At 37.1% G+C, this 27,443-nt stretch overlaps 1 protein-coding gene across 13 annotated transcripts in view; it reads right to left on the bottom strand.

The window, feature by feature from the left end:
• Positions 1–456: 456 nt before the first annotated feature.
• Positions 457–27,443, bottom strand: part of Ptprk (protein tyrosine phosphatase receptor type K) — a 498,623-nt gene continuing 471,636 nt past the window's right edge. For 9 of the 13 annotated variants that reach the window (XM_063232877.1, XM_063232878.1, XM_023564539.2 and 6 more), the window contains 16 exons: positions 26,486–26,670; positions 24,578–24,665; positions 23,454–23,530; positions 23,234–23,251; positions 20,707–20,743; positions 19,513–19,610; positions 18,967–19,083; positions 14,151–14,305; positions 11,666–11,801; positions 11,297–11,446; positions 10,281–10,454; positions 8,347–8,478; positions 8,084–8,209; positions 5,311–5,474; positions 4,715–4,850; positions 457–1,960 (listed from right to left, as the gene is read on the bottom strand). In XM_063232877.1, the coding sequence (XP_063088947.1) occupies positions 1,907–1,960; positions 4,715–4,850; positions 5,311–5,474; positions 8,084–8,209; positions 8,347–8,478; positions 10,281–10,454; positions 11,297–11,446; positions 11,666–11,801; positions 14,151–14,305; positions 18,967–19,083; positions 19,513–19,610; positions 20,707–20,743; positions 23,234–23,251; positions 23,454–23,530; positions 24,578–24,665; positions 26,486–26,670 (1,847 nt within the window). In that variant the 3' untranslated portion in view covers positions 457–1,906. The remainder of the gene's footprint in view (positions 1,961–4,714; positions 4,851–5,310; positions 5,475–8,083; positions 8,210–8,346; positions 8,479–10,280; positions 10,455–11,296; positions 11,447–11,665; positions 11,802–14,150; positions 14,306–18,966; positions 19,084–19,512; positions 19,611–20,706; positions 20,744–23,233; positions 23,252–23,453; positions 23,531–24,577; positions 24,666–26,485; positions 26,671–27,443) is intronic. The other 4 variants (XM_023564543.2, XM_063232879.1, XM_013151054.3 and 1 more) reach the window with 1 other exon arrangement.

Genomic DNA, 27,443 nt, shown 5'->3' with positions numbered 1-27,443 from the left:
GAATGATATTTTATGAGAAAATCAATTCATGGGGAATAATACTAATAAAAGAATTTTTGCAACTCTGGAGAGGCAGAGTGTAGTGTTCAGTGGATAGAGGAGAGCTGCTAAGTAGACTGAGATTTGACTCTAATGACAAATCATTTACTTTTTCATTAATTTTCTTATAAAATAAAGAATGCAATTACTACATTGTATTTATCAACTTTGTTATAAAAAAGAAGGAAATACAGTAAGCTACATCAAAATATAGAAATTTTATAAAATCAACTCTTAGCCCGGACTCTGAGTATTCAATGTGTAAAACTAAAGCAAACCAAATCTTGGATATCAGTTTCGCTTTTAATCGATTTTTGTGGCTTATATGTGGAGCAGTGAGTGTGGCATAGGCTATTTAGTTGAGAATGAAAGCATTAAAAATTTCAGAGGAGAAAATGACAGGAAAACAAGAGCCTGTTGTAATTATAAAAATTTTATTTCACTCTTACAGTAATTAAATCTTTAGACGCACCATGTCATGAACCGGCAATCTAGAAAGAGGACACAGGAACAAAACTGCAAGCTGCAAATGAGACGTGACAGCTACGGGGAGTGCGTGGAACGAGATCACATTTAGAAAGGTTGCCTGAGCGTCCCAGGACAATGCACAAAAAAGGAATCCGGCATTGATTTCTCCAGACCATCTATGTTCAGAACCCAAAGCTTGTGCATGTAAACATCAAAAGAAACATCTGATCGCCTTGGCAGTTTACACTTTGCTAAAATTTGACCCCGAGAGCATCACCGTTGCCCTCTTATTTCCTCTGCCAGTGCTTGCCCACAGGCTGGAAAGATCGATTCCTTGAAACTTTGGACGAAGTTAAAGGCTATGCTCATCACTGTGCAAGCCACCAGCAAGATCTTTGAGAGTGTGCATTTCTCACGTGTGATCACCCAACCATTATTTACCTAGTGAAATTGTGAAAACTTATATACTGCTCAGGAAAATGCTTTAATTTGGTCCCCTATTAAAAGACAATTGCCAAGGTGTTTTATATATATATATATATATATATATATATATATATATATATATATACTTTTTTAAAATTTGTAAGCATGTACACGAGAGAATCACTATAAAGTATGTTGCTTCCTGGTTTATGAATAAAAAGTTTATCCTCTACTTACACTAAAACATACAAAAAATAATCTACAAAAATCATTTACAATTGATTTTAGCTAAAGAAAAAGCTTTCTTCGAAACAAAAATGACTGTGTGGTATAGTATTTTAGCCATCAAAAAGGAATGTAAGTAACCAATAAATATAATGTGCTTTTTCCATATAGACATATTTACACTTGAGTCTTTGGCTTATGTTATTGTCTAAAAAAGAACTTTAAATGATCCAGCCATCACTGCACATTAAACGAAAATAAGCCAGTTATATATATTTATATATTTATATAGAGATCTGCTACACTCGGAACATATAAAAAATGAAATTGACCATGAATTTGCACAGCTTTTCTTTTCTTCTTCCTTTCAAGATTCAACAGCTTTCATTTTAAAAGGGAGAAAACTGCCACCCAGAAAGCATGAGTCCATGCAAGGTGCGCTGGCCACTCTATGAAACCAGGAGAAAAAGAGGCTGTGGATTCACTTAACAAACACTGCAAGTTCCCGCTGGAATCTGGATCTTCTGAAATATAATTTTTATGTGGCACTAAACGTTGGTACTTTCATACAGAGAAACAAATCAAGTCCTTTTTATTAAGATACACAATTGCATAAGAAAAATACTTTCACCTCTCAAATGTAAAAGCTTCCCACCCCCCGCGTTAAAAGCTTTCTGCACAGGAACAACTGCTGCTGGCTCAACAGACGAAGTGGGTGCTGAGTGAATGCAGTGTGCAGTCTCACCCACTACGACGATTCCAGGTACTCCAATGCGACGTCATAGCAGAAACGGTACTGCTCCTGCACAACGTGGAAACAGAACGGGTGAGAGAAGTTACGAGAAGGTTTGCGGTGAGGCATAAACCCCTCTGATTGTTCAAGGATTGCAAGTTATTTTTTCTACATATAAGATGAACATCTGGCCACATACACTGCACATATGAACACCCAACAAGGAAAAGACATTTTATCTTTACCCCCTATTTTCTGTTAAAAATTTTCAAATTGCTAGAAGCTTTTGCGATTTTAAGAGTAACACCTCATTATTACAGAGAAGTTTCCAAGCATAAAAAAATATAAAGAGTTAGAAAAAAAGTTAGAAAAAGAGCTAGGTACGGTGGTGCACACCTGTAATCACAGTACTCAGGAGGCTGAGGTAGGAGGATCACTGCAAGTTTGAAACCAGCCTGGGCTACAAAGTGAGCTCAAGGCCAGCCTGAAATACCCAGTGAGACTCTGTCTCCAAAAAAAAAAGAAAAAGGAAAAAAAAATATATATATACATATATATATAATTTTATTATCAGAAGCAATTATTGAAATGTGGCCTTGGTCTACTTGCTTCAACCTTTAAAAAATGCTTGATTGAAATAATAATTAGAAGACATGTAATTCCATATTTACAGTATAATTTTATATTTTATTTTCTTTAATGTTATGAATTTTTCATGTTTTTAACATGCTTTTATTTTTTGTCAATTTTATATTGCTAAAAATATGTAAAGATACAATTTTCACATCTCTACTTCCTTAGAATACATAAACAATTATACTTTGCAATTTTAAATATTTAATTTTTCTAGCATTCATAGTTTTTCACAGTACAACTTAAGTAAATTTTATACGAATGCTGAGTGACTTTAATTTTTTCTGAGCCCATTCATACCTAAAATTTCATTTCTGTCACTTTTCTTTAAATAAAACAATTTGGTAAGCAATAGATTTATTGCATTAAAATTGACTTTCTTTTAAGTCCATCTATGGCTTTGCTACATTATCAAGCATTTAGGAAAAATTCAGACACCATATCATGATCAACGGCTCATTGAAAATGTCCTGATAGAGTCCAAGAACCTAAAATTCAGGAAGAATTGGACAACAATCTAAAATATCTAAAACATAATTATTTCTCAGTGCATTTAGAAATTCAAGTGTCTCTAACAATAACTTCAGGTAATAACATTTTCCACAAAACGTACTTACTATTCTTAAACTAATTACCAAAGTATATATGATTTAAATTAACCTACAACTGTGCCAAAAGAATAAAAAAAGGACCTGGAAACAGTGAAAGTGGATTTTTAAAAATAGTTTCACTGCCTTTGTTTACACTCTAAATTTCTTTATCAAACTCAATCAGCTAAACCCCCCTACTCCAATCAGTGGATTAAACAGGATGTTTTGTCAGGATTCATGGGGTAAAGATGTAAAGGAACAGAGTAATTTACTATAAGGTAAACCTGAGAATGACTCAGTTTAACTACAGAATTTTAACTTAAAGGAACGTCATGATATCAAACTTAAATCTGAAAGAAAAGTTGGAAGCTAAGAGTAACCCCTCCCTCCAAAATGATCTCAGGTGATAGAGGCAGAGTTCACATTTTACGAATCTTAGAAGTTTAAAGGCATAACTTCTATCCCATCTTGTTTTGTAAAGAAATCTGAGAATTCTGCCTCAAGCAAAAAAAAAAAAAAAAAAAAAAAAAAAAAATCTCTCAAATTCATACTTTCTCCATCTCAGGCGCCAGATCCCCTGCGAAAACCGGCATCATCTTGTCCCAAGTGGTGTGGGGTAGATGAGAGAGGGCAGAAGTCTGCTAATGCTTGTGAAAATGAAACAGCGTGAACCGAGGTCTTGTGATTTTTCTCTCAGAAAGCAATGCACGTCTGGTGTGAACAATCCAGGAGCAGGAAGTGGTGAAAATACTTTAAAAGTTTTTGAATTGCTTATTTGTGTTATCTGATCATCTCGATAAATGTAGGGCAGGCAACAATGATGCCTTGGTTTTTCTGGTTTGCTTTTTTGTGAGTTTAAACTACACAGCTGCTCCTAACCTGGCCTCATCCTGACATTTGCATAACCCACAGACATCTCTCTTCAGAAGTAAGAAGTAAAAGGTGTTAGAGAAGCAATGACTTTCTTTTTCACTCTGCATGCAGTTCTGCCCAGGTGAAATCTGAGATGCACACCTACCTACCAGGTCTGATTTTGGAAGCTGTACTCTGCTTTTATGAACCGAGTTAAATTCATGTAACATCATACCACCACAACTCGATAGTTGGTAAAAGCTGAATATTGATAGTTTAATGTATAGTTTAATGTGTAAGTTGGATCAGAAAACAAAGAATCACAGATAATGGCAGAAAAGGAAGTCTAAGGGGCTGCGGTAAGATGAGCAGGACCACAGAAAACATATCTAACAGCTAATTCATCATGCTCTCAGAAATAAAAAGAAGTCAGGGGGCAGCCCGGACAGGAGTTTATAGAACTAGTTATCAAACTTTACAACAAACATTTATGGAATTTAAGAGGAAAAAAAGCCTAGATATTTCCCAAATTCAGGAAAAACATTTTTCTTCATAATTTACAGTTTATGTGATTTGCAATGTGGAAGGATAGAGGAGGTTATTCCACCACCTATCAGCTAGAAGGGGAAGTTCCTAGCACTTCCTTTCACATCCGATTCCCAAGATGAGAATGAAGTCAAATCAAGGAGTAAGCAAACAGTCAGCTCATCTCCACCCTTCCCTCTTGGGCAAAGGTTCTGCCACTCACCGGGGCCTCCACCATGTTGGGCTTGCTGTTCCGCAGGGTCTTCACCGCGTGGAAAACGTCCACAACGTTCTGGCGTTTCACCATTTCCACCACGATGCCAATGGCACAGAACATGCCACTCCGCCCACCGCCGTTTCTGAAAGCAAAGAAAGCAAAGGGATTTCAGCAGCGCAGGGAGGCTGCACATGGCACCATCACAGATGCCTGGGAAAGAATACACTGTTTTTTAAATTGTTCTTCATCTGTGCATTCATTTTGCTTTTTATGTGTGAATGCATTTGTACAGGGAACACAGACACACTAAAGAGCAGGAAGGTAGCTTATAGTAGTTCACATGCAGAAATATGCCATAGGCATAGACTGCTACGGCCTGGAAAACTAAGTTTCCAACATACTTGAAGTTCATAGTTATGCCCCAAAGAGTTTAAGTTATGTAACAGCTATACAGCAGTATTTAGTAAAACCATCAGAGTCAATGGTTAACTATACAGCAGAGTCAGGCGTTCCACTGTGATACCCAGCAGAGGTCTTGGCTAAGACTCAGTTCAAAGCTCGTCAGAGAGCGAGCTCCAGCTCAGGCCACGCCGGCTACTCACAGGCAGTGGATGATCGTCCTGCCTTCTCCTTCTTCACATTCCTCCTGCCACTTTTCCACTTGCAGGATGAGTTTCAAAAATGACCTTTTGGATCCTGGTACTTCTCGATGAGAAGCCCATCCCAGATACTGAAACTGCTGTACCATCAGATAACCTTCCTGCGGCTGTGGAGAGAAGAGACTTTTATTTGAGTAAGCTGGGAATAGCACACACACCAAAAAAGTAAAAAATACGTGTCATTTACAATTTCAAGTGAAATTTAGATTGGGTTGAGTCTAGTTGATGTAAGTCCTAAGTACATACAAGACGAGAGGAAAACTTTGCAAGCTTCTGTGATAAGAAACAGAGCCATTGTTCTGCTTTTTCCTCCTACCCCAAATCCAGATATCAGTTCCTTTGACGATGCTTCTTAATTTTCAAGGGACCTCCCTTTCTTTATTGGAACTTCCCATCAAATTTATAAGTATGTCCACACTGATCTCGCTGAGTAAACATTGATTCTTCCAATCTATTCTTACTATAAGCATCATGATTGTTTTGAAATACAGACATAATCTGGTTATTCTTGATTTAAAGGCTTCCAAATGACTTCAGCATGAAACTCTCTTGTGATTTAAGAATCTTTATATGATCCTGTCCCAACTTTCTGCCCCAAACTTTTTACTCTAATACAGTGCTTGGGCTCCAGACACACTGGTCTTCTTTCAATCCATTTATCAAGTCACTTCTTGTGTTGGAAATGGAAGAGATTGTCCTTTTTGCTCTGAAAACTTCCTTGTTTGCCATTCTTAGTCCGAACAGAATGATCAACTTGACCCAGATTTTCCTGGGAACTCTTTGGCTTTTCCACTGAAATTCATATACCCTGGGAAGCTATCTCTGTTGGATAAACCAACATGGTTGGATAATTCACCCTTAAATAAAACCTACAGATTCCAATTTTTGCTTAAATGCCACTGTCTTAGTGAAGTCATCTCTGGTCACCACTTTAATGGTAATAATCATATCTGATTTATCCATAAAATAATCTATATTCTAGGCTTTTCCTCTGTCATTGCATATCAGTCTTATTACTCAATAAATGATTATAGTTAGTCATTTAATAACTGTCTTCCTTGATAAAATATAAATTCCTTAATGATAAAAACATTTCTTTTCTCTCTATACTTTGTATCACAAGAACCTTGTGTAATATTTTCCAAAAGAACTCAAAACCTTAAATCTGTGATAGAAAATTAGGGAAAATTACACAATATATGGAGTAAGCCATAGCATAAGGTGAGAGCTTAAAGCCGTAACATGAGATTTTAAATTGTACGTAGTCACAGCTTATGCATCTTTTGATAAGGACGTAGGTCATACTATAATATTCAACTTGTCATTTATATATTCCACATATTCGATAAAATGAATGATACTTTACCAAATTAGATGAACTTCCTAATGAGATGAAGAACAGAAAAAGAATCACACACTATCAGTACCAGAACATAAAATATAGAGAAAGATTAACAAACAAATACACAAACAAATATACATGATAAAAAAATGTAACACAGATTTCTGGTCTTGTTCCTAGAATATTTTTCCTATAAACAACCTCAATTCACAGATGAGTTTTCCTTTCTTAGTTCAGCAGCTGTAGTATCTTAGCTAAAATATTACTTAGAACCATACTGTAACAGATGTGCAAACATAATGAGATTCCATTTAAATTAACATCTAAGATATGCATGAATATTATGACATGATTGAAGTTATCCTTTTTTCCCACTGAAATGGGCAATATAACTATGATTTTATCCCCTGCTCTGAGTTATATACATATAGACTAATTAACAAGACACACATATAGCCATTTAAAGGGAAGCTGTAACACATGACAATCCTAATCACACACTTAACATAATGTACATATAGAGAGTTGGTGCTTTACAAAAGAGATTTGATTTTCCTTTTAAAAAAACAAATTCAGGGAGGCTACTCATGTTTTCAAGTTCTGTTCTAGCTGGTTGCATAATCTAAACAGATTTTATTGGTAATTTTTTTTTTTTTAAAGGCAAGACTGTCAAATTTGCCTTCGTTTAGTGCAATGCACATGAATAATCAGGGAAAAAAGAAACCAGAGGGACACAGTTGCTACTTAGCTGCAGGGAAAACACACAGAGACAGCAATATTGGTGCTCTCCTTGGGTCTTGGCAGAGCCAGATGCTGAAACACTCAGACAGATGAGCCTGTGGGTCAGAGAAGCATCAGCAGTGCCTGGGATTCACCTTTGCCCTGGGCTGGATTTTGCTCTTGCACACAGGACATGGAATTCTCCTGGAGTGGCTGATCTGATGTAGTGCTTCCTCCCAGGGTGAAGTTTCTCTGTCATCATCATTACTGCATCCTTATCTTTCATTTGCATGCCTCTTCGGGGATGCATGTCAACACTGATGGGACACGCAGTCATCTCGAAGTTCACTTATGCTCAGGGACTGGCCTGGACTACTGAGCCTGATGGAGCTACTGGATCTGAATCTCAACTTCCAGATTGAATTCCTGAGTCTCAGAACTGATGAGAAAATGTAGCTTTCGGCATTTCTAACTTCCTAAATTTGGGATGCATTTTTTTTTGCACTAAAGAATAAGATGATTACTAGCTTTGGGATGGCTTACATAGTGCTTATTAATTCTTCTTTCCTTGCTGTCTGATGGAATTATATTCCACATGATGACGGTCTCTGTGTTCTGAAGCAGCTCGATAGAATCACCCAAAAAAAGACTTACTCTTGTTAGGTTGCATATCCTAAAAATCCGGTTGATGACATCACAGTCCATTGAACAAGACATACACTCCACTTGGATGGGGCCATAGCGTAGCATCCCTTCTTCCGGCCAGTATTGAGGGCAGCCCTAAAAGATGAAGGTTTCAAAAGAAAAGAAATGATCATTTTGTCCTCTAATTAGGTAGCATAAAGCAGAAATTAACATTCCATTATTGTTTTATTAAATTGTACACAGATACACAGAAGCATTCCTTGAGCTCGAACCTGGGACAAGTCCACCTCATTTAGCATCACGATGGAGGTGCAGCCGTAGTCATACACCAGCCTCCAGAAGTCCTTCACAGTGTTTGGCAGCGGGTACTGTGTGACAATGAAAGCGGCTGGTTGCCTGTAGCTCTGTGGAGAGCAAGACAGATGGAGAGATGTAAGAACTTAAAGTGCACAGTCAGCTGGAAAAGAGATCCACACACCCGGAGAGAGGACCAGGAAGAGAGAGGAGCATCACAGGCAGGTGGCAATGGAACCAGTCCATGCTGACCAGGAAGCCGAACCTCAGTGAAGTGTGAGTCGGCTGCCGGGAAGACGCTGATTTCCCCAAGCAGTCCAGGGCAAGATACGAATTTTTACTTCACTGAGAAGTAAATACAGGAATGGTAGCAAAATGAGACAAAAATGAGGCTAAGGAACTTGTTGAGGTTAAGATCCTCCAAGACTTGTTGTTGGGCTATTTCAGTTTCACGAAGGTAATGAGTTTCTGGAGGGCTGAAGCCAAGTGAGTATGAAGTCCTTGGTTTATCTGTTTATCAATGGTGAGTGTGTGTGTGTGGGGATGTGAATAAAACTTCTACTCCCCTTCCACATGAGAGAAAACCTAAGTGCCTCAGACTCTTCCGATTTTATATAATGTAGGACTCATCTGTGCATTTTGTAGCAGGCAATCTACTCTCCATGGTCCCTTGGGTACTTCTCAGGCACATCGATGATCAGAATGAGAGTTTCAATTATTTAAAATTCTCAAGTGCTCCAGAGAAGACGCACAGCCCATAAAGGTGTGATTCTACCTTGTTTATCCTGTGCCCCTAGACTAGGACCCAGTATGCTATTTTTTGCTAGAGAAGAGGGTAACAATGCTTATATGCCCTTGGCACAGAGGCATAATGTGCACTGCAATCAAAATAGAGTTTTCTAAAAATAATTTAAACCAAAGGCAAGAGAGCAACAATGGAGCCTGTGAAATTTCTTTCCCTCCCCTCCCCTCCCCTCCCCTCCTCTCCTCTCCTCTCCCTTCCCTTCTTTCCCTTCTCTTTCCTTCCCTTCCTTTCTTTTCTTTTCTGTGTGTGTGCCTGCTAGAAATCAAACCCATGACGTTGTGCTTGTCAGGCAGATTCTGTGCCATTGAACAAATCCCTGGCCCCCAACGTGGTGCTTTCTAAGTTTCTATTCCATTTTGGACTAATGTCTGATTTGTGGAGGGTAATTTATGACTTCTAATTTCTGCTTGCTGTGGTGCCACACATGAAAGAGCAAAAGGTGGAAATGAAAGGCGTCAAACTGCTTAGAAGGATTCTGAACCTGATAGGGTTCTTGTTCCTAACCAATGTGAGATGTCCAAAGACGTAATTTAAATTCTCTTTGCATGCTGTTCTGTTTATGGTTTACAAACACCCAGAGCATGCTGGAAGTGCCTGTAGCTGATAAAAATTTGAACAGGGCAAGATAGTCCCATCCAGTGATAGAAATTGTAGATGATATTGATACAGTTGCCCTGGTTACTTTTAAATGCTGTTAATGCATGGTAAATAAAATGTTAGTTATAGTATGACACAGATACAAATTTCCCAACTTAACACAATTTTGGTAGGGCATAGCCTTCCATAGTTTTAAAAAATCATTGCTAGTGATAGTCAAAATAGACAAAGAATGATTTTAGATAAAAAAATAACTTTAGCTAAAAATATAACATACAAAGATAATTGACAAGTTACAAACAAGAAAAAAGTTACAAAATTATTGTTCATAAGAATTTCTGTAGGGGAGGTCTAGAGTCATTCCCCAAAACAATGCACATAGTACTTCAATAAAATTTCCAAATTTTTCTTTCTAGCTCATTTTAATTTCCTAGAAGTTAAAAGCCAGTGTTAAGTTGTGTCATTTGAATTTTGCAGCACTTTACACTAACAAAGAGAGCAGGCTCTCACATCCATAAGCGCCGCATTGATGTAGTTACTGCTCTCCCCGTCGATGGTAATTAAGAAAGGCAGACATCTGTCAGGTGGCAGCATGTCTGTGAAACGGTTCTTGTCATGGTTCCGTGGAAGACAAGCTATACTGCAGTCTTCGGCTTGTAGTCGAGGGGTGACCGAGTTCAGAGTCTACAAAGAAAAAGGGAGCCAAGTTGAAAGAGGGTGACCCATTTAATAACACAACAAGGCTGCGTCCAGCATGTAGGAGGCCAGGTAGGCAGTGAGGCCATGATATGTATCACCATGACAAGCTGATGAACTTTTTAGTTAAATCTAATGAAGCCTGAGAAGTGACAAAAAACCAAGAAAACACAGTGCAATGTGCCTCTTCTTAAAAGGAAAATGGAAGCTAACCAAGCTAGGTATCTAGGAATTACATTCCCTAACCAAAGAAAATATCATTGACGGAGTGCATGGCGACAATGGCCCTGCAATGCTGGGAACTTTATCACTTATGATCACAGTTATGAAAATATGGAGAGCAATGGAGAGAGCACCAGAATCTCAGTATTTCTTCCCTAGTGCTACTCTTCAGTTCATTGTGCCCACTTCAGGAATTTCTTTAAAAGGCAGCAAAAATATTTGGCACTATTTAGACACAATATTTAGTACAAACTTTGGCTTTTGTTATAAATGTGCTTGATCTCACAGAAGGGCAAAACCCACAAGGTCACATTTTAAAAAAGATTATAAATACACACAAGTCATCACCACATTTGACTTTTTATAATACATTTGCTTCATACTGTTCTCTGAGTATGAACTCATTTTCCCTCCAGAATATAGCAGACAAGAGCTCATTTATATAAAAGTGACTCCATAGTATGCATAAAGAAAGAGACAGGTATTATATTATACTTGAAGTAGGGTTAAAGGTTACAAATTTAACGTGGAAAACCTTTCTTAAAAGAATTATTAATGCCCAGAACGAATTGTGGCAAGTCATAAAAAGATGCCTTAGAAATAGTCACCTGAAATTCATCTTTGAGATGGGAAGAGTTGGTCTGGGAATCTATTCTGATCATATCAAAGTAGGCAGCTTTAAATTCGCAGACAGGTATGGCAGTTTCTCCACATAAGCATGCTTCTAAAATGGCATCATGAATAAAAATGTACTGCTCCTATTAAAGAAAGAGAAGGAAAATGTGATACTATTTCAGCACAACTTTTCCATGGAAGACAGATGACACAGAGACTCTTCTCTACATGCAGCTGTTAATGAAAATTCCCTGAGTTTGTTATATGACCTGTACTGATTTTGATTATATATGAAGACTTGTTTATAGAGGGGAAAAGAAAAGGAAAAGAAAAGAAACTTGAGTAGAGATAAATCAACCTACTTCCGTCTGAACCATGTTGATTCGCCGGGATCGTAAGGCTTTGACACAGTTGTAGATGTCAACCACACCCTCTCTTTCTGCCATGTCCAGCATAATGTCAATCACAATGTAACAGCCAGTTCTTCCAGCACCGGCACTGTGGAAAACATTAAATTGCAAGAATGAAAGTAACATATATATTTGTGGATGCTTCCCTATCTGTTCCACTTTCAGACACACATAAACTGATTTGACAGAACACATCATTGGTATATGCTGTCTAAAATCTTATTAATGCACAAATAGCATGTCATGGTTCCTTAGCAGGCAGGCTATACTGCAGTACATATGAAATAGTATATAAGATGAAATAGTATGAATAGTATATAAGATAAAATAGTATGAATTCAGTATGAATTGAAAATTGGAACAACAGCCACAAATTATTTCTCAACTGAAAATAGTGTATATGTTATTCAGGTCCCATAGTGCTCTTTCATGGTCTTTATTTTATGTAAACTTAGTGTGCAGCATTGTGAACTCATGGTATCCAGCAAGGGGTGCATTCATGCCATAAGCCTAACTCTAATCTAAAAAAATTTCAGTCAGAATTTGCTTCTACAGCACATATACTGAACATTTTCACAATCATCTTGTTATGGGTCCTTGGACAGGGAGGTCACAATGGCCCCTCATGGTCTCAGGAACACTGGGTAAATACCAAGACAAAAGACATTAATTCCAATCCCTTTAAATGACATAACGAAGGGCCACAGTTCATGACAAATGATGGTGATCGTAGAGGAGCAGCTCGATGTCAGAATAGAGCACTGGTCCCAAGATCTCCAGGGAAAATCAAAACAAAATGGCCCATGTGATGATGGTTCCCAGCAGGTCCCAATAGTAGCCACTATCTTACTGTATTTAGTTCAAAAGTTGAATCACAATGCTTTTTTGATTATTTGATCTATTAGAAATGTTCCTCCAATTTCATATGGGAAAAAAATCAAAATAAAGGAATTTTGCTTTGTCTTGGTGAGGCATGGAATTTACTTTTCAGTCAGTTTCTTCCTTTCCATAGGTCCAGAGATATTTGAGTTTAATTAGAAAATGACACTTGTTTCAAGAGGATATCTGGGGATCCTGCAGCACTTTTAAAACAAGCAATTTGTAAGAAAGTAAACCTCAGTGATAAATCAAGAAGTTCCTGAATTGAAAATCCTTTTAACTCATTTTCCAAATGCTGAGATGAGCTAGTAACATTGTTTCTTTGTGATCCAGACTCGGTCCCTTCCCTTAAAACTCTCTGTCCTTTTAGGAATTTAAGCAGCAGACATGGTGGCTCTCTCTGTCTTTCTTTTCTCCCCTCCCATCTTCTCGACCCCTGTTCCCAGGCTTGAGACTGGAAAGCAATTGAAGCGTACATCAGATTTCTTGAGCAGCACTGAAACAGAGATCTTTTTTTCCTTTGCAGTGTGCAGTATCTGATCCTATGGGATGCCTTACCTGTTTCATTCGCCACTGTGTTTGCTCTCTTTTATCCAAGACCATTTAAATCTTGAAAAGCTTGTTATTTTCAGGGAACAAAACTGCTTAGGTACAACCTATTATGTAGCATGGTGGCAACATTTGAGAATGGAGACAAGGTTTAGAAAACCTTTTCAGATTCAGAATTTATTTTTCTGGTCACATCTTAAAACGAGCCTGTGTAATTTGCCTTTAGTGTCTTGCAATGCTTGTTTTAAGGGAAGTTTCTAACGAGAAGAAATCTGGATATAATGTTCATGTCTCTTGGTTTCTATTCACTGTATTTCACTGATGTGCTTTTCAATGTCCTCTGATGGATGATATTTTGAAGAAAAACATAAAATAGCTGTTTTACAGCACAAATTCTTGCAATTTAGGTCATTTAGTAACTCTGCATATCTCAAATTTAGCTTTAAATGCTAGGAGTCTAGTGAGAATTTACTGGATTGGCAAGAAACCTCTCTTTTAACCTTCCATTTCATACAATATGGGATTTGCAAAAGTGATTAAAAAAACACCCTAAACATAGATGCTGCCACTAAAAGGCAGAGTTTTCTACACTTGTAATTGTGGATGGTACCACACATATTGAAAGGAATGCATGTCTTTCTTAAGTTTCTATTTTATATCCTACTTGAGCTAACTTTTATTGCTGTTTTACGGTCCCCTTAACACACACAAGCTAGGAGTTTGTTGGTACATATTAGATTTTGGGCTAAAAGTCTTATTTTGATTCTCTTAAAACAAAACAGAACAAAACAACTGATTGCCAACACTGTGGTGAATGCTTGTAATCCTAGCACTTGAGAGACTGACACAGGAGCATCACTGTGAGTTCAAGGCCAGCTAGGGATACCAGTGAGTTCAGCGTGAGGCTGGCCTACTTAGGGAGACCCTGTCTCAAAAAACAAAATAAGCAAACAAACAAGACCACAAAAAGCCTGCTGCACACAGGCACTGGTGTTCGGACCACCCTCACCTGCAGTGCACGACGATTGGACCCGCGCTGGGAGGGTTGGATAACTTCACTCTCCGGATGAAGGACAGGAGGCCGGTGGCGTGGTACGGCACCCCATGGTCAGGCCAGCCGGTGAAATGAAACTGCTTCACTTCACGGATTTCATTGTACCCTCTCTGTACAAAGATGGAAACAAGCACTTTCAAAAGGACCAAATAAAACCATTTAACACAATTATGGGTACGAATGCAGACCACAGCGATGACTATTAAAAATTCATCATAGAGCAGACCTTTGGAGAAAAGGATCTTAGCCCAACATGGCCTAGACACTTCCTTTCATTGTCCAACAAGTGCTGCCAAAGATAGAAATCGAGAAGTCTTCTGCGTCCGTAAACTCTCAGTTCTATCAGTCTGGGTCAACTTTATTTACCTTGCAGCTTGCTTCTGACCAGGAAGGCAACACGTAAAATTATCAGAGGGGAATGGAGGAAACACCAGAGCCTAAATGCTGCTCGGTTGACCTGAAGCGTTGCACCCCCAAGCGCTGTATGAAAACGGATTGCCAGCCCCTCGCTGCACCAAGAGGTTTCAGCCTTGCTTATCCATGTTGAAAATGGCTTTGAAGAGTAGCACAGAGGGATTTTGCAGGGTGCTGGCATTCTACATTGGCTGGCGAAAATGCACCAACAGCTAAAACCGTACTTTCGGTAAACTGATTTCTTAGCTCTGTGAAATGGTTCAGTGTGGATTATTCAGAGTTAACAAAAGTACAAAATGTAAGACATGAAGCATTCATTGTGCATCTCGCCCATCAAGTTAGTGCAAGAGAACCCTGTCAAGGTGCACCCCAAAGCTCTCTTTCCTCTCACGAAAAGGAGTCTGTACAATGGGGCAACACAGCATGTGGAGCATCAAGACTGAAAAATTTATTTTGAAGAGTTCATATTTGAGGCAAAAGGGAAACAAACTCACTGTGCTTCTAACCATACTGAAGACTACCTCTCCCATTGGAAAAGGCAAAGATGTTACACTGAGAGAGATTATCGCAGCTCATCTCATAGAAACCGATAACCCCAACACACTCGGAAGCCGCCGGGGATACTGCCTTACAATTCTTTGGTTCCATTTCCTAGCACACAATATCCTGAGCAGAGCAGGGCTCGACAAACAATTATGGCAATCACAGGGCGAACATCGTGAAGTTACACTCATGGAGAAACACGTTCCTTGTAACTTTTCAAGCTAGTTTTAGGGAGGAAAAATCGTGAGGTATTCTGAGGCCTGATTTTAGATAATTGTGTCTCCTTCTCTTAGAAACACTACAACCAGAGTGGTCTTGCTTCCCTTTTTTTTCTTGTCACATGAGTAAGATTTGCTTTTTTAAGTCATTGTTTAAATATCTGATGGTAAGTATTCTATCATTCGTCTCACTTAAAATTTTCTGAGCACTAACAAAATATGTGGTTGGTTCCCTCCAATAAAATTACCAGTTTCCGGTTCTAAATAATAAAAGTTAAAAATAAAAATCCCGTGATGTCTCAGAATTGTATTAAATCTATGCAGTTTTATTAATATCAAATACTCCTAAATTTAAGGATGTGGTGCCTGTTCCATTTCATTCACATTTTATAATATGTTTTGTTTTATTCAACTAGTATCTGTGGCTTGTAAAATACAATCAAATTTTGGACTATTTCATTATTGTGAAATAATATTAACGTCTGTTTTCTGTTTATTGCTGATATAAAGGCATGATTTAAGAATATTTACATTGAATTAGTCATTTAAATGAATGTGTACTAGTTTCACTATTTGAAATGCTATATCTAGTTTTGTTGGTATAAAATACTTTCTTCTTAAAGTAATAGTCTTTTGTAATTGTTACAGTGTGTTGCTTTTGCTATGATCATTTGTTAAAATTTCCAAATCATGCTGAATACTAGTGAGTATGGCTACTTAATTCTTTCTAACTGTAGTAGGAATAAGAGTCTTTAATTTGGTTTATTATAATAAAATATTATTGTTGATTGTCTTCACTATGTTTAGGAAGTCTACTTACTCTGCTAATTAGAATATCACTACAGATGTCTTTGAAATAAAATTAAATGCATGAAGCTATTAATAAAATCATATAACTTTGCTCCTTTAACATAGTAACAAAATGAAATGGTCTGTTAGATTTCCCATCATAGGTGAAATATCTTTGGTCTCTTAGAGAAAGAAAAAAATCACGATCGATCACATGATGTGTAACTCACAGCTGGATTAAAATATTCAGCATTTTATCTTGAAGATTTCTTATGTTGAAATGAAATTGGTCTACCACGTGTGTATGTGCTGAGAAAGACAGAGAGAGAGACTAACCCAGAGAGGGATGCTGGTTTATTGCAGGACATGGTCCAGAAGAGGTGTGAGCTTGAAAGGGTGCTATCCTAGTTTGCCTGTCTTATCATCATTATCCTGGCTTCCCAAATATATTTTGTCAATTTTAATAGCTTGGATGGCTGAAATAGTTTGAATGATATAGGCATTGGCTATTATTTCAAAGGATAGAAGGCCTCACTATAAATTCATAGTACAATTTTAATGATAAACACCTCACTCATTCTGTTTTCTTTACCATTTTTTCAGGTTTCTAACTCTTTTTGGGCCATGTTTTGGAAAGTATAATTTGCCAAGAAATTGGTGTCTCTACAATAAAATTTAGGCCTCAGTTCATGCATAAGGATTATAACTTTCCTACACTAGTAAACATAGCTGTAGTTATATCTTTTCTTGTGTTTCTAATATGGTATACTTTATGCAATATTATACCTTTTCATTGTGTCAAATTTTGAATTGACAATGAATTAATTACTTTATTGATCTCTTCAAGGAACTATGGTTTTAATTTATTTTTCCAAATTGTTTGTATTTCTTTTTTATATTTAATTTTCCAGTCATAGTCTATTGATTTTTTTCAAATTTTATAACTTTTCATGATTTTTAATTGCCTTTCAAAAATAGAAATCTTTTACAAAAATTTTTTTGGGGGACAACCTAAGGTAGATTTTCATGTAAATTGTGGTTTGTAAAATTTAATTTTCATTTTGAGGAAATCATTCAAGGATTATTAGGAGAAGGATTTCTAAGAGTTAACTTGCAGGGCACTGCTCAATGATTTGTTGTGCTCTCTGCTAGATTATGAAACCCCTCAATATTTTTTTAATGTGTATTTTTTAAAGTGTTCTTTTATGATTAAGTTCATAATTGCTTTTTATAGCACTCTTAAGAATTTAAGGGAATGTATTTTTCCATTCTCTATATTTAATAATAAAAGATAATAAATTCAGTTTAATGGTTCTGTTTTTGACATCTCTATTATTGATTATTTTATTTTGATTGATTTGTCAAAGTTACATTCATTTTATAGTTGCAATACATATAATTATGTTGTTCCATATAATGTTGGTTGTTATTTAATACTTTCTTTAATTATCTTTTCATGTTAAAATTGTTAAAAATGTCATTGTTAAACTGTCATTATTAAAAATGATAGTTAGCAATTATTTGTCTATATTCTTATAACTATTTTCCTACTATAAAATATTTATATTTACGTATAACTGTGCAAAAATATAAACAATCACTGAATATATGTAAATGTCCTTTTTTCAAATTTCACTGCCCTTTTAACTATATATTGTTCCTCAAAAGTAATATGCTGTCTACTTTGGTGATGATTGCTTACAGCCATTGAAAAAGCTTATTGCTATTTTTACCTTATGTGTTAACACCTAAGACTAGATTTATAAAGATAAACTCTCATGGCATCAAAATTTTAAAATTCTAACTTAAACTGCTTTTTTCAATATACAAAGGGTTTAAAGCAATTTAGCTAAGACCAGTAATGTATGAAAATATTTCAGTACCCACATTTGAGGAGGCTTAGTCTTCTAAACTTTTTTTTTTTTGGGGGGGGATTTGAAAGTACAAAACTATATATCCACATATAAGTTTATATATCTTTGACAGGGATGTTAACAGGTGCCTTTCTCCAGGGGTTCTAGTGTTTTCTGTTTATAGTAAAACTATGAAGAACACTGATAGTCACAAATTTCTTTTGTGTGTGGCTTTTAATATTTGTTTTACAAACAAGTTTACACTGTTATGTGCCTAAATGTACTGTGCTCTCTTGCAGCAATGTATGATTCTGTGCCTCAATTCTGGCTCCTATATCACACTCCTGCTTTAGTCCTTTTCCTTAAAAATCAAAATCAGATTGTGTGAACCTCAGATTTTTTGAATTAAAAGCTAAACTCATCAAAACGGTCCCACTTTCCTGGCTCTGTGACTTCTCTGATGCCAGTTCACATTCTTTTCCATTTACTTACCCATCTCTTGGTGCCCAGGCCTCCAGGGCATTTCTCCCTGGTACAGGGATACTTAAACCATGAGGCCACTGAAATGACACAACCCAACACTACCCCAGATCCTTGCTTAAGTTACTTCTCGGCAAATCCTTCTGCAATCACCATTTCAAAAAGTGTGAAGCACTGTGTCTTCTCATTCAGTAACATCCCCCAATTCAATTTCCAACAGTATTGTTTTTAACCACAGCTCAGTACTTTCATAGTACAGCTGCTTATTTCATATTTACCTACTGTCTCCCCTCTCTAGATGATAACCTCCACACATCCCAAGGTTAAGCAAACATGCCTGGACCATATGAATGCTGAGAGAAATATTTGTGGAAGGAATTTATTTTGTAATATCATTAAAACAAAACCTGGTAAGGATTTGCAGAGACCAACAGTTTCCATGTATATGGTTTCAATGTAATTTTTAATACTTACCCTTTCAAGAGTGAATGTCCTTACTACATATTCAGCAAGTGGTTCCATTTCTACACAGGTTACTTTGAAGTCACCATAAACCTCAGTATCATCAGGCCAGTATTTGTAGCACTTAACCTTAAAGACACAAACAGTACACACATAGGTAGACCTGAACCCAAAATACACATTAGCCCAGAGGACTTAACTCAGGTGGGTATTCTTTAGGTCACAAAACTAAAACATAGTTGGAAATATTTGTAAATAAAAAATAATCTGTTACATAATAAATAGAAAAACTCTGTACACTCTCATAAAATGTGTACAAGGTTAATAATGCTCGTAGGTCTTAGCACAGAAACAATGCTTATTTTATTACTCAGGGAGATATTAAATAATTTCTTAGCCATGGAAAGTTCAAAGGCACTCAAGTGAAATGTTATTCCTATAAAAACTTTTATCAATAAGTGACTGAAAAAAAATGATACTCTTTTTGCAGTGTACTGTGTACTGCTTCTCAGCTCTGCTTGTGTTTATGACCAAAAAAAAAAAAATTCTTTTTCTTACCCGGCCCACCTCCACTAAATTTGTCACCATTACAATGCAGGCAGATTGTTCTTGCCAGACCATTCTCCAGAAATCATAGACAGTCTCATGAACGGGGCCTATGAAGCAATTAATTTGAATTTTGTAGTTAGTGAGCAATTTAGATAAGATCCACAGTAGACTAAATTAAATAGAAAAAGCTAACACAAAATGCCACGAAGCCTACTGACATCTAAATTCACATTGCAGCAAATATCACAAGCATAGACATGGTTTTTACAATTTGCTTCTACGCCTCTCAACTCAGACGACAATAACACGAGTTTCTAGGGCAGTCCAACTGACCACTAAGTTGCCTTTTGCATATGCAAAGTAGAACTCAAGTCACCATCAATCAAATGGAGGTATTAGTAATTAAATAGATCTTCATTATTCATAAACAGCGTAAGTTTGGAAGTTAGAGAAGAAGCATTCTTACACATAACACATCATAATATTACTGCACACACCACCCATGTGCAGGTCATCCTCGGTACCGTGAAACTAGAAGATTACTGCTATGTCAAAATACTTTGAAAGGACCTCTGTCAAAAGGGCAAACATGGCTTTGGTTTTACTTTTCTGTTGTATACTGTTTTGATGGCCAGTCATCAATTTGGAGAGACAACTACCAATAACTTTTGTTTTGTTTTGGGTACTTTCATTCCCTAGAGCACCCGTCTCAGATTTCCAAAATTTTTATTTTCCATAATGAATACACTTACTATATTCCCTCTAGGTCTGTTTTGTCTCAGTCTTGACTTGCAGGGAAACAGTGTAATGTCTCGCTGTAGCAGTATTGGTCTTGGGAATTATTATATTCTAGGCTGATCCATTCTGCTAGAAGAACACAGCCCCTTCTACAAGGAGAGCCCTCACACACATTCCCCCCAAAATAAGTCCTTCCTCAACCCAGTACTGTGGATTCATGTTTTGAGACGGGAGGATGCTGAGAATGAAATTACAGAGACTGCCAGCAACTTCTATATATGTTGAATTAAAAATCAACCAAATCTATGTTTCAGCCAGGTAAAAACTTATACTATGCAAATGAGTAAAGAGCAGTGTCAGAAAAGTTAATCTTTTCAGTTAATTCTGAAAAAATGGCAAAGCAGAGCCAGATGGCTGAATAAGCAAAGTTTTTAATCCGTAGCATTTGTAAAGACAAATTGATACCTTGGGTTGCAATGTAGTGACTTGGTCTCTGGTAGCCCTAAAACAGGAGAACATTTCAGTTATCACTTTACAACAGGATCACAAATCAATCAATGAAGGCATAAAAAGATGAAGACAACCACCTGTTAAGGTTAAGTTACAGTAAAAAGTAAAGAAATGAGCAGTGAACGTATAGTTCACGGCTCAAACGTACGTTATCTGCAAAGTAAATATAAAGCAAAAATTAAATATTTTAAAGGCTCTGATTGGAATACATGGTGTATATAATTGAGTTTTGTTTGCTATGGAATAACCTCATAGATTTTCTTTGATTTCACTAAAATGTTTATGCCTTCATGTTAATCTTTAGTCATTCATTCCTGCTAAAATTGTGTTTAAAAATATTAATTCTGATTTGTCATCCAAAAGTACAACACACTGCATTACAAATGGACGAGGACATATTAGAACCATAAAAAAATACAGAACATTCCAATGTTAGAGCTGGACAATGCATGTGTGCATCCAATCAAAGTCCTGCTGAGATTCTTTTGGAGAATATCCATGTTCTACAACATGTTCAGGAATCCATGAAAACTATTTTGTGTGTGCTGCTTATGCTAATGTTAATTCACACACACATAATTACAGGTACACACACATATATAGAGAAAGAATTGTTTTAAAAGTGCATCTTATCCCTAACCAAAGGTTTATTTTACTTTCAGTGTTACAGAAGTCTTATGTAAACATTTAATATTATTTTGATAAATTATTCCTGATAAGGAATGTCTGGTTATTTGCTTTCTGGTGGCCAGATTTAAAAGAAATCATGTTTTGCAAAAATATTGTTGGGTTAAGTTTTCAAATCTGGTGTGCGTTTTCCAAAGAATTTAGTAATAGTTATTAGAAAAATCTGTCCACATTTTTGTTTTGCAAATTTAGTGTACGTATAAGTGCATATGAGCTGAGATCTTGAACCCAAAATTTAGTAGCATGTGACTGAATTACACCATTGCACCACTTGAAGACTTCTGTTTCTTCATATGCCAACAGAGTATAATGTTTTATGCAAGCACCTCAAGTCATTTTTAATAAAATATTTACCAATTGCTGAAATTATAATAATGTAATAGGAGAGGAAATGACATAATTATTTAATAATCAGCCAAAATACACTGGGGTCTTAACAAATGTTGAGTAACAATTATTTAGAACGTAGTCTTATAGTATGAAACATACAGTAGTATTATGCTAAGGCTCTAGTGTATATATCTGGAATATATTGGCAGAAAAAGCTAAAGCAAAAAGGTAAGAGCAATTACAAACTTAATCAAAGAAATGTTTATTTCTTTTATCGTAAAGAGTAGACAGCATAGCTTTCCACGACGACATTTCTGCTGAATTTAAAGATGGAATAAGATTATGATCTAAAATTTAACCAGTATACTCACATGATATACTTAATACAATAATCCAAATAAATACTTATAAACTCAAAGTATTTTTAAAACATTGACTTCCTAAGTGTGATCAAAATTATTTTCTATTTATGGAAATTAGAAGACACTGAATCTTACTGCTCATCTATGCAGTTTTAAAAGTTATGCATTATTCTCAAGTACTGAGTTTCTACATTTTGCCCTAGAATTATGTACATTTTGAATCAGTTGATTTCAGCATCTCCATTTTAAGTGTTGAAAATGACTGAGCTTAATGGATGCTAACTATGTAGCAGGCATGATACCACTCAACATGCCTTCTTTCTCTCAATTCTTATAATAAAGGGATGGGATTAGCACTATAATTATTAGGCCCTCTCTGGAGTGTAGGAAACTGATGCACAGGTAGAAAGGTAACATTCCCAAGATCTCCAGTGTGATTTTGAACCAGGTGGCATGAACAAAGAACCCGTTTTCCTTATATAAAATGTAATATTTTGCCTCCTTAACAATAGATTACTTGATATTACTTTTTCTTACATAATTGGCATGTACATATAAATAATTAAATCTAAATTTCATAGTAAATTGTCAAATCTAACTTTTCATTGATAAGATTCGATATATATGTGTGATATAAGTATTTTAAAATTGCAATTTAGTAATCATTTTGCTTAAATAATTTTGCCTTAGAAGCCAAAACCACACCCCACAGAAGAGTCTCCTACTTATTTGAACATCAGGAGCCAATTTAAAATTAAATTTTAGAAATTCTAATACACATCATACTATCCAGCTTCTCACATATGTTTGGGAAAGGGTAAGAATCAAAAGTCAGAAACAGAAATCATCAACAAATAAAACTCGAGTACATAACTGTTGCCAAAAATGACCTGTTTTTCTAAACAAGATAAGGGAAGGAGGTAAAATAGATCTTTGCACATGTAAAAGAATTACAAAAAATGAACATAAATATGCTTTATGAGACTAATTAGGTGAAGCATGCAGAAATAACTGGTAGTAAGCATTAGTAATAATTATAATTAAGAGTATTGATATTAAATACTTATAAAAGGGTGCTGTTATTTACATATAGTGGTACTTACATCCCTGTACAGCCAAATCTACAGCCCAAACCAAAGTCAGGTGTGAAAGAAAGCACAACAACATCAGTAAGTACTAGGACGTAGAATAAGGAAATGTGTACAGTTCGTTCTTTATTTAAAAAGCTAGCAATTACTTTACAGGTAATGACAAGCAAAAAGTTCACAGATTTAAGATGATAAAGTGAGCTACTCTCAATCCACAGACCATTGAAGTACTTACATCAATATAGTTGGCATTAATGTAATCTGAAGAAGGGTCATCCTCAACGGGCTGCAAAATTACTCTGGAGTGGTCGTCTGAAATATTTAAATAATAAAAGAGCCTATAAATCTCCCCCTGTTCTGAGACAATGTGAATGGTAGCAATTTAAAAGAGTTTAGTCTCTCTTATTCGTATCGCCTACCCTCTATGTGCAATTTACTACTACCCAATTGGTCATCATAAGGAAATGCAAGAACTTTATGAGTTTATTACTTATTACAGTCATAGTAGCCTGTGCATACACCTTCCCAGCTTACATTTACAGTCAGGAAGACCAAGGGAATGAGCTAGTGTCTACGAATGCAATCCTGGAACCTGACTAGAGAACATAATTGGCACAAAGTCTACTTCCAGTTCTTAGGCAAAAGTTTAAGTAGAGAAGAACACTTTTCTCTGTATTTAACAGCCAAATAAATCTCAGAACTAGCCTGAATTTTGAATTTTCCTCTTTTCTTAAGCCTTGACCATCAAGGTTAGGATTTGATGCATTTCAGATACTTGAAAATTATTTAAATTCATGAAAGAAGCAAATCAGTATAGAAGTTAAATCATCTGCTACTTTGTTTATTGCTCCTGCAATTTCCAGGGGCGATGACTGTATTTTTCTCAGGTCCTCATCAGGAAGCCTGAATCTGTAGAAAGCTCCAAAGGCTGGGTAACATGGAATGACTGGTGCCAGTCACACGTTCCCGGCAGGGAAGAAAGGTATGCAGAAAGGGTAGCCCCCAACACGGAGTATGATCAGTGTGCTGAAGGTATTTATGCCTGAAAAGACTGTTTTCATTATCTGGATACTTTTAGCTGTCAATAACACCCCATGCAAGGTGTATACAAACATAAAAATAAAGAGGAAATTATCCCCACATGGTGAAAACTGAGGCAATTTAATTAATGAGAACAAGGACAACTGAGTTTCTGCTCATACTGCTCCTGTTCTTAATATTAAATAGATTACTTTATGAACTGATATGCCACCCTCTAGGATTACCTTGAAGTCTGAAATCACACAGGAGGAATGACAGCTCAGGGTACATCTCAGTACACACAATATTTATATCACCAAGGATTTTATGGGAACTTACACGCTATAATGTTTCCATATCGGTTTTTTGCTCTGTTTTGATCTTTTTTAGCTACATCCCACGATGCTGACTGACCTTCAAAGAAGCTCTGGGAAAAGAACAGAAATTAACAAGCACACTGAATTTAATTCTGTTTTTGTAAAACTTGTTTATCTGTTCTGAAGCCTAAAGTAGGAAAAATCACTTTCTTGGGGAGGCAGGATTCCTATGGTGGTAACCAAGTTCCATTTTCAGATCTCAGAATTGGTTTTTGGACTCATGCTTGTTCATCTTGGATTAGATAGAGTTCAAATTAAGGACATTAAAAAAAAAAACCAGAGAAATAAAAGGACCTTGAAAGTCCTTCACATTTAAGATAGCTGCAACTTTGTAAGATGGAAATAGAAAAAAACCATTATCCTTTTTCAAACATAGTGAATAATAATCCACCAAAATAGCAAAAACCACTTCTACTGACTGTATTTCAAATATGCATTCAGTAGTATCTATCACAACAAAAACCCCACTGCTTCCCACTGTAATTATTCATTCAATTATGTGTAGTACATCACATTTCGGTTTCTTTGAAGATCATGAAAAGGACCGTCCCTACGACAAGGGACTATATGAAAATTAAGAACTCCCCCTTGCCCAAGAATCTGGGAACAGATGAATTTGTTGATCGGTGTAATTACCATATGCACCAATTTAAAATATGTAGAAAGATGTCTTTTTGCAGAAAAACTAAAACTTTGCTCAACACAGGAAGTGGGGGCTTCAAAGGGCCCACAGTCTTTGAAGCAAAGTACACAGGAATGCACATGAAGTGAACAGAAAGAGCCAGTTCTGGCAGAATATTCTAATTTTCCCTGCATCGACTTTGTTATCACAGCATAGCGCTTCAGCAAGCATCTAAAACCAACACTAAAAATTCAAAGATGGATTTTATTCACCTCCTAAATAAGTGATACCAGTAGTTTTGGATGAAATGTGGGGTTTTAAAGATTTTTTTTTCATGTAGTTGGATCTGCTTCAGTTTTTAATGTAAAGTACTGACTGGATTCTTTCACTTTCAATGTGCTTGTGAGTCCTGAGGATAAAGTTGGGGTTGGACAAGCTTCCATGTCCCGACTAGCATTTCTCAGCAGGCACAGCGTGGCACGGGCATTGTGCCCTTTCGGCCACACTGTGTTTGTTGGAGCATTCTGTTTAAATTACTTCCTCTGGAAGATAAACACTGGTATTTTGGTTTGAGTGGGAAGGGCAAGTAGGTTGGAAGAATTCCCTGCTTCCTTCTCTTGGCATCTTACTCTTGTTTACTTGGTTTGCAGGGCCCCCTTCTTCTTTTCTGCCACCCTCATCCGATCTACACCAATGTAAACCCGAGCTGGGCAGGCAGTGCACAGAGGACAGAACCTTCGTTATCCTCACTGCAATGATGCAGAAGCAAAGAGACAGAAATATCTGGTACTAAGTCATCAATGCCAGAATCTGCCATGGCACCATGGGACTCCAGTCCTGCCAAATGCCTTTTTAAAGTAGGAGAATATAAAGAGATGGTGACAAAGTGGTTTTCTTTCTCTTTTGGTACCAGGGATCGAACTCGTGACCTTGCACTTGCCAGGCAGGCACATATGATCTAAGTCTCCGGCCCAACAAAGTGTTTTTAATACCCAGCAAATAAATTATGGAATCTAGCACTAAAGTTCACTGATCCAGATCTATACTTAGGAATCATTTTGTTTGTTTGTTTGTTTGTTTCTTGATTCAATTCCATGCCCTTCCCCAAGACCTACCCTTGACTGACACTCATAAACACTGGACTACACAGCACGCTCCACTCCTTGCCATGTGAAAGGGAGGGAGAATCTTAAATTCCTCCCATGCCATGGGTAAGGATGAACTGTGATACATGACCGAAGCACTCACCTCGTACTCCTCCTTGAATCCGTAGCTGTCTGACGTCTTCATGAGGTTGATGTGCTGCAGTAAGTCTGCCACCCGGATGGCGGGGTGCAGCTGGCCTGTCTGGTAAGGGGACTCCGTCCCCTCGCAGAGGTAGCGAGGCACGTCCAGGAGGCGGCTGGACTCTGCTGCAGCACTGTGGTTTTCATCTGGCATTTTTCATATTCCAGAAGATTAAAAAAGAGATAAAGTTATCTTGTTGAATACGTATCTACACAAAGGAGATTCTAAGAGCTTAAGATCTTTGTGGTAACACACGGAAGGGAAGGAAATGCCAGCCAGTAGAAGCCTAGGGGAGCAACCCCTTAGAAACAGTCTTGGGCTTTTCATCAGCTCGAGGCTTGAGGTCAGAGCATACTCTCTCTGTGTTAGCAAGACATGGTGCTATGAGATGTGGGATTCGCTTTCTGGAACAGTACAGGAGGGAGCTAGCTGGGCTTTCACTGTTCCAACATCTGCAGTTATAGTACTGTTGGGTGTGACCGGAAGACCAAATAAGCAGCTGAAGTGTTCACATTACAGATTAACTCGGACAAGCCCCTTCCCACCCCTTCCCAGCCTCCCTCGGAGACCTGACCTGGCCATTCATCCCCATAGTTCTTCTTCTGGTCCCCATAGCGCGCCTAGGTCCTGCGACCTGGGGCTGCTTAATGCAGCACAGCCTAGGCTGGAAAACGTGAGCACATTTCTGATCAACCTTGGACCCCACTCTGCCTGCAGGCCAGGCTCCATGTGCATTTGATTTGATTTCTGCCCTTGGTTTCTCCTTAGGATTGTTGCCTTATTGTTAATATATTTAGACCTTTGTGATCCCCAAGCGAGCAAAACCAGGGGTGCTTCCAGAGCAAACTGTGGATATCACCTCTGGATTCTCCCCACACTGCTCCGACCTGGTGACAAGGCTCCTTCTCATGATGCAGTG

The sequence above is a fragment of the Cavia porcellus genome, unplaced genomic scaffold, assembly GCF_034190915.1.
Source record: "Cavia porcellus strain 051 isolate PalLab524CR breed Dunkin Hartley unplaced genomic scaffold, mCavPor4.1 scaffold_22, whole genome shotgun sequence".
NCBI classification, from domain to species: Eukaryota; Metazoa; Chordata; class Mammalia; order Rodentia; family Caviidae; genus Cavia; species Cavia porcellus.
The sequence above is the reverse complement of the archived record's forward strand: the minus strand, read 5'-3'. Positions and strand labels throughout refer to the sequence as shown.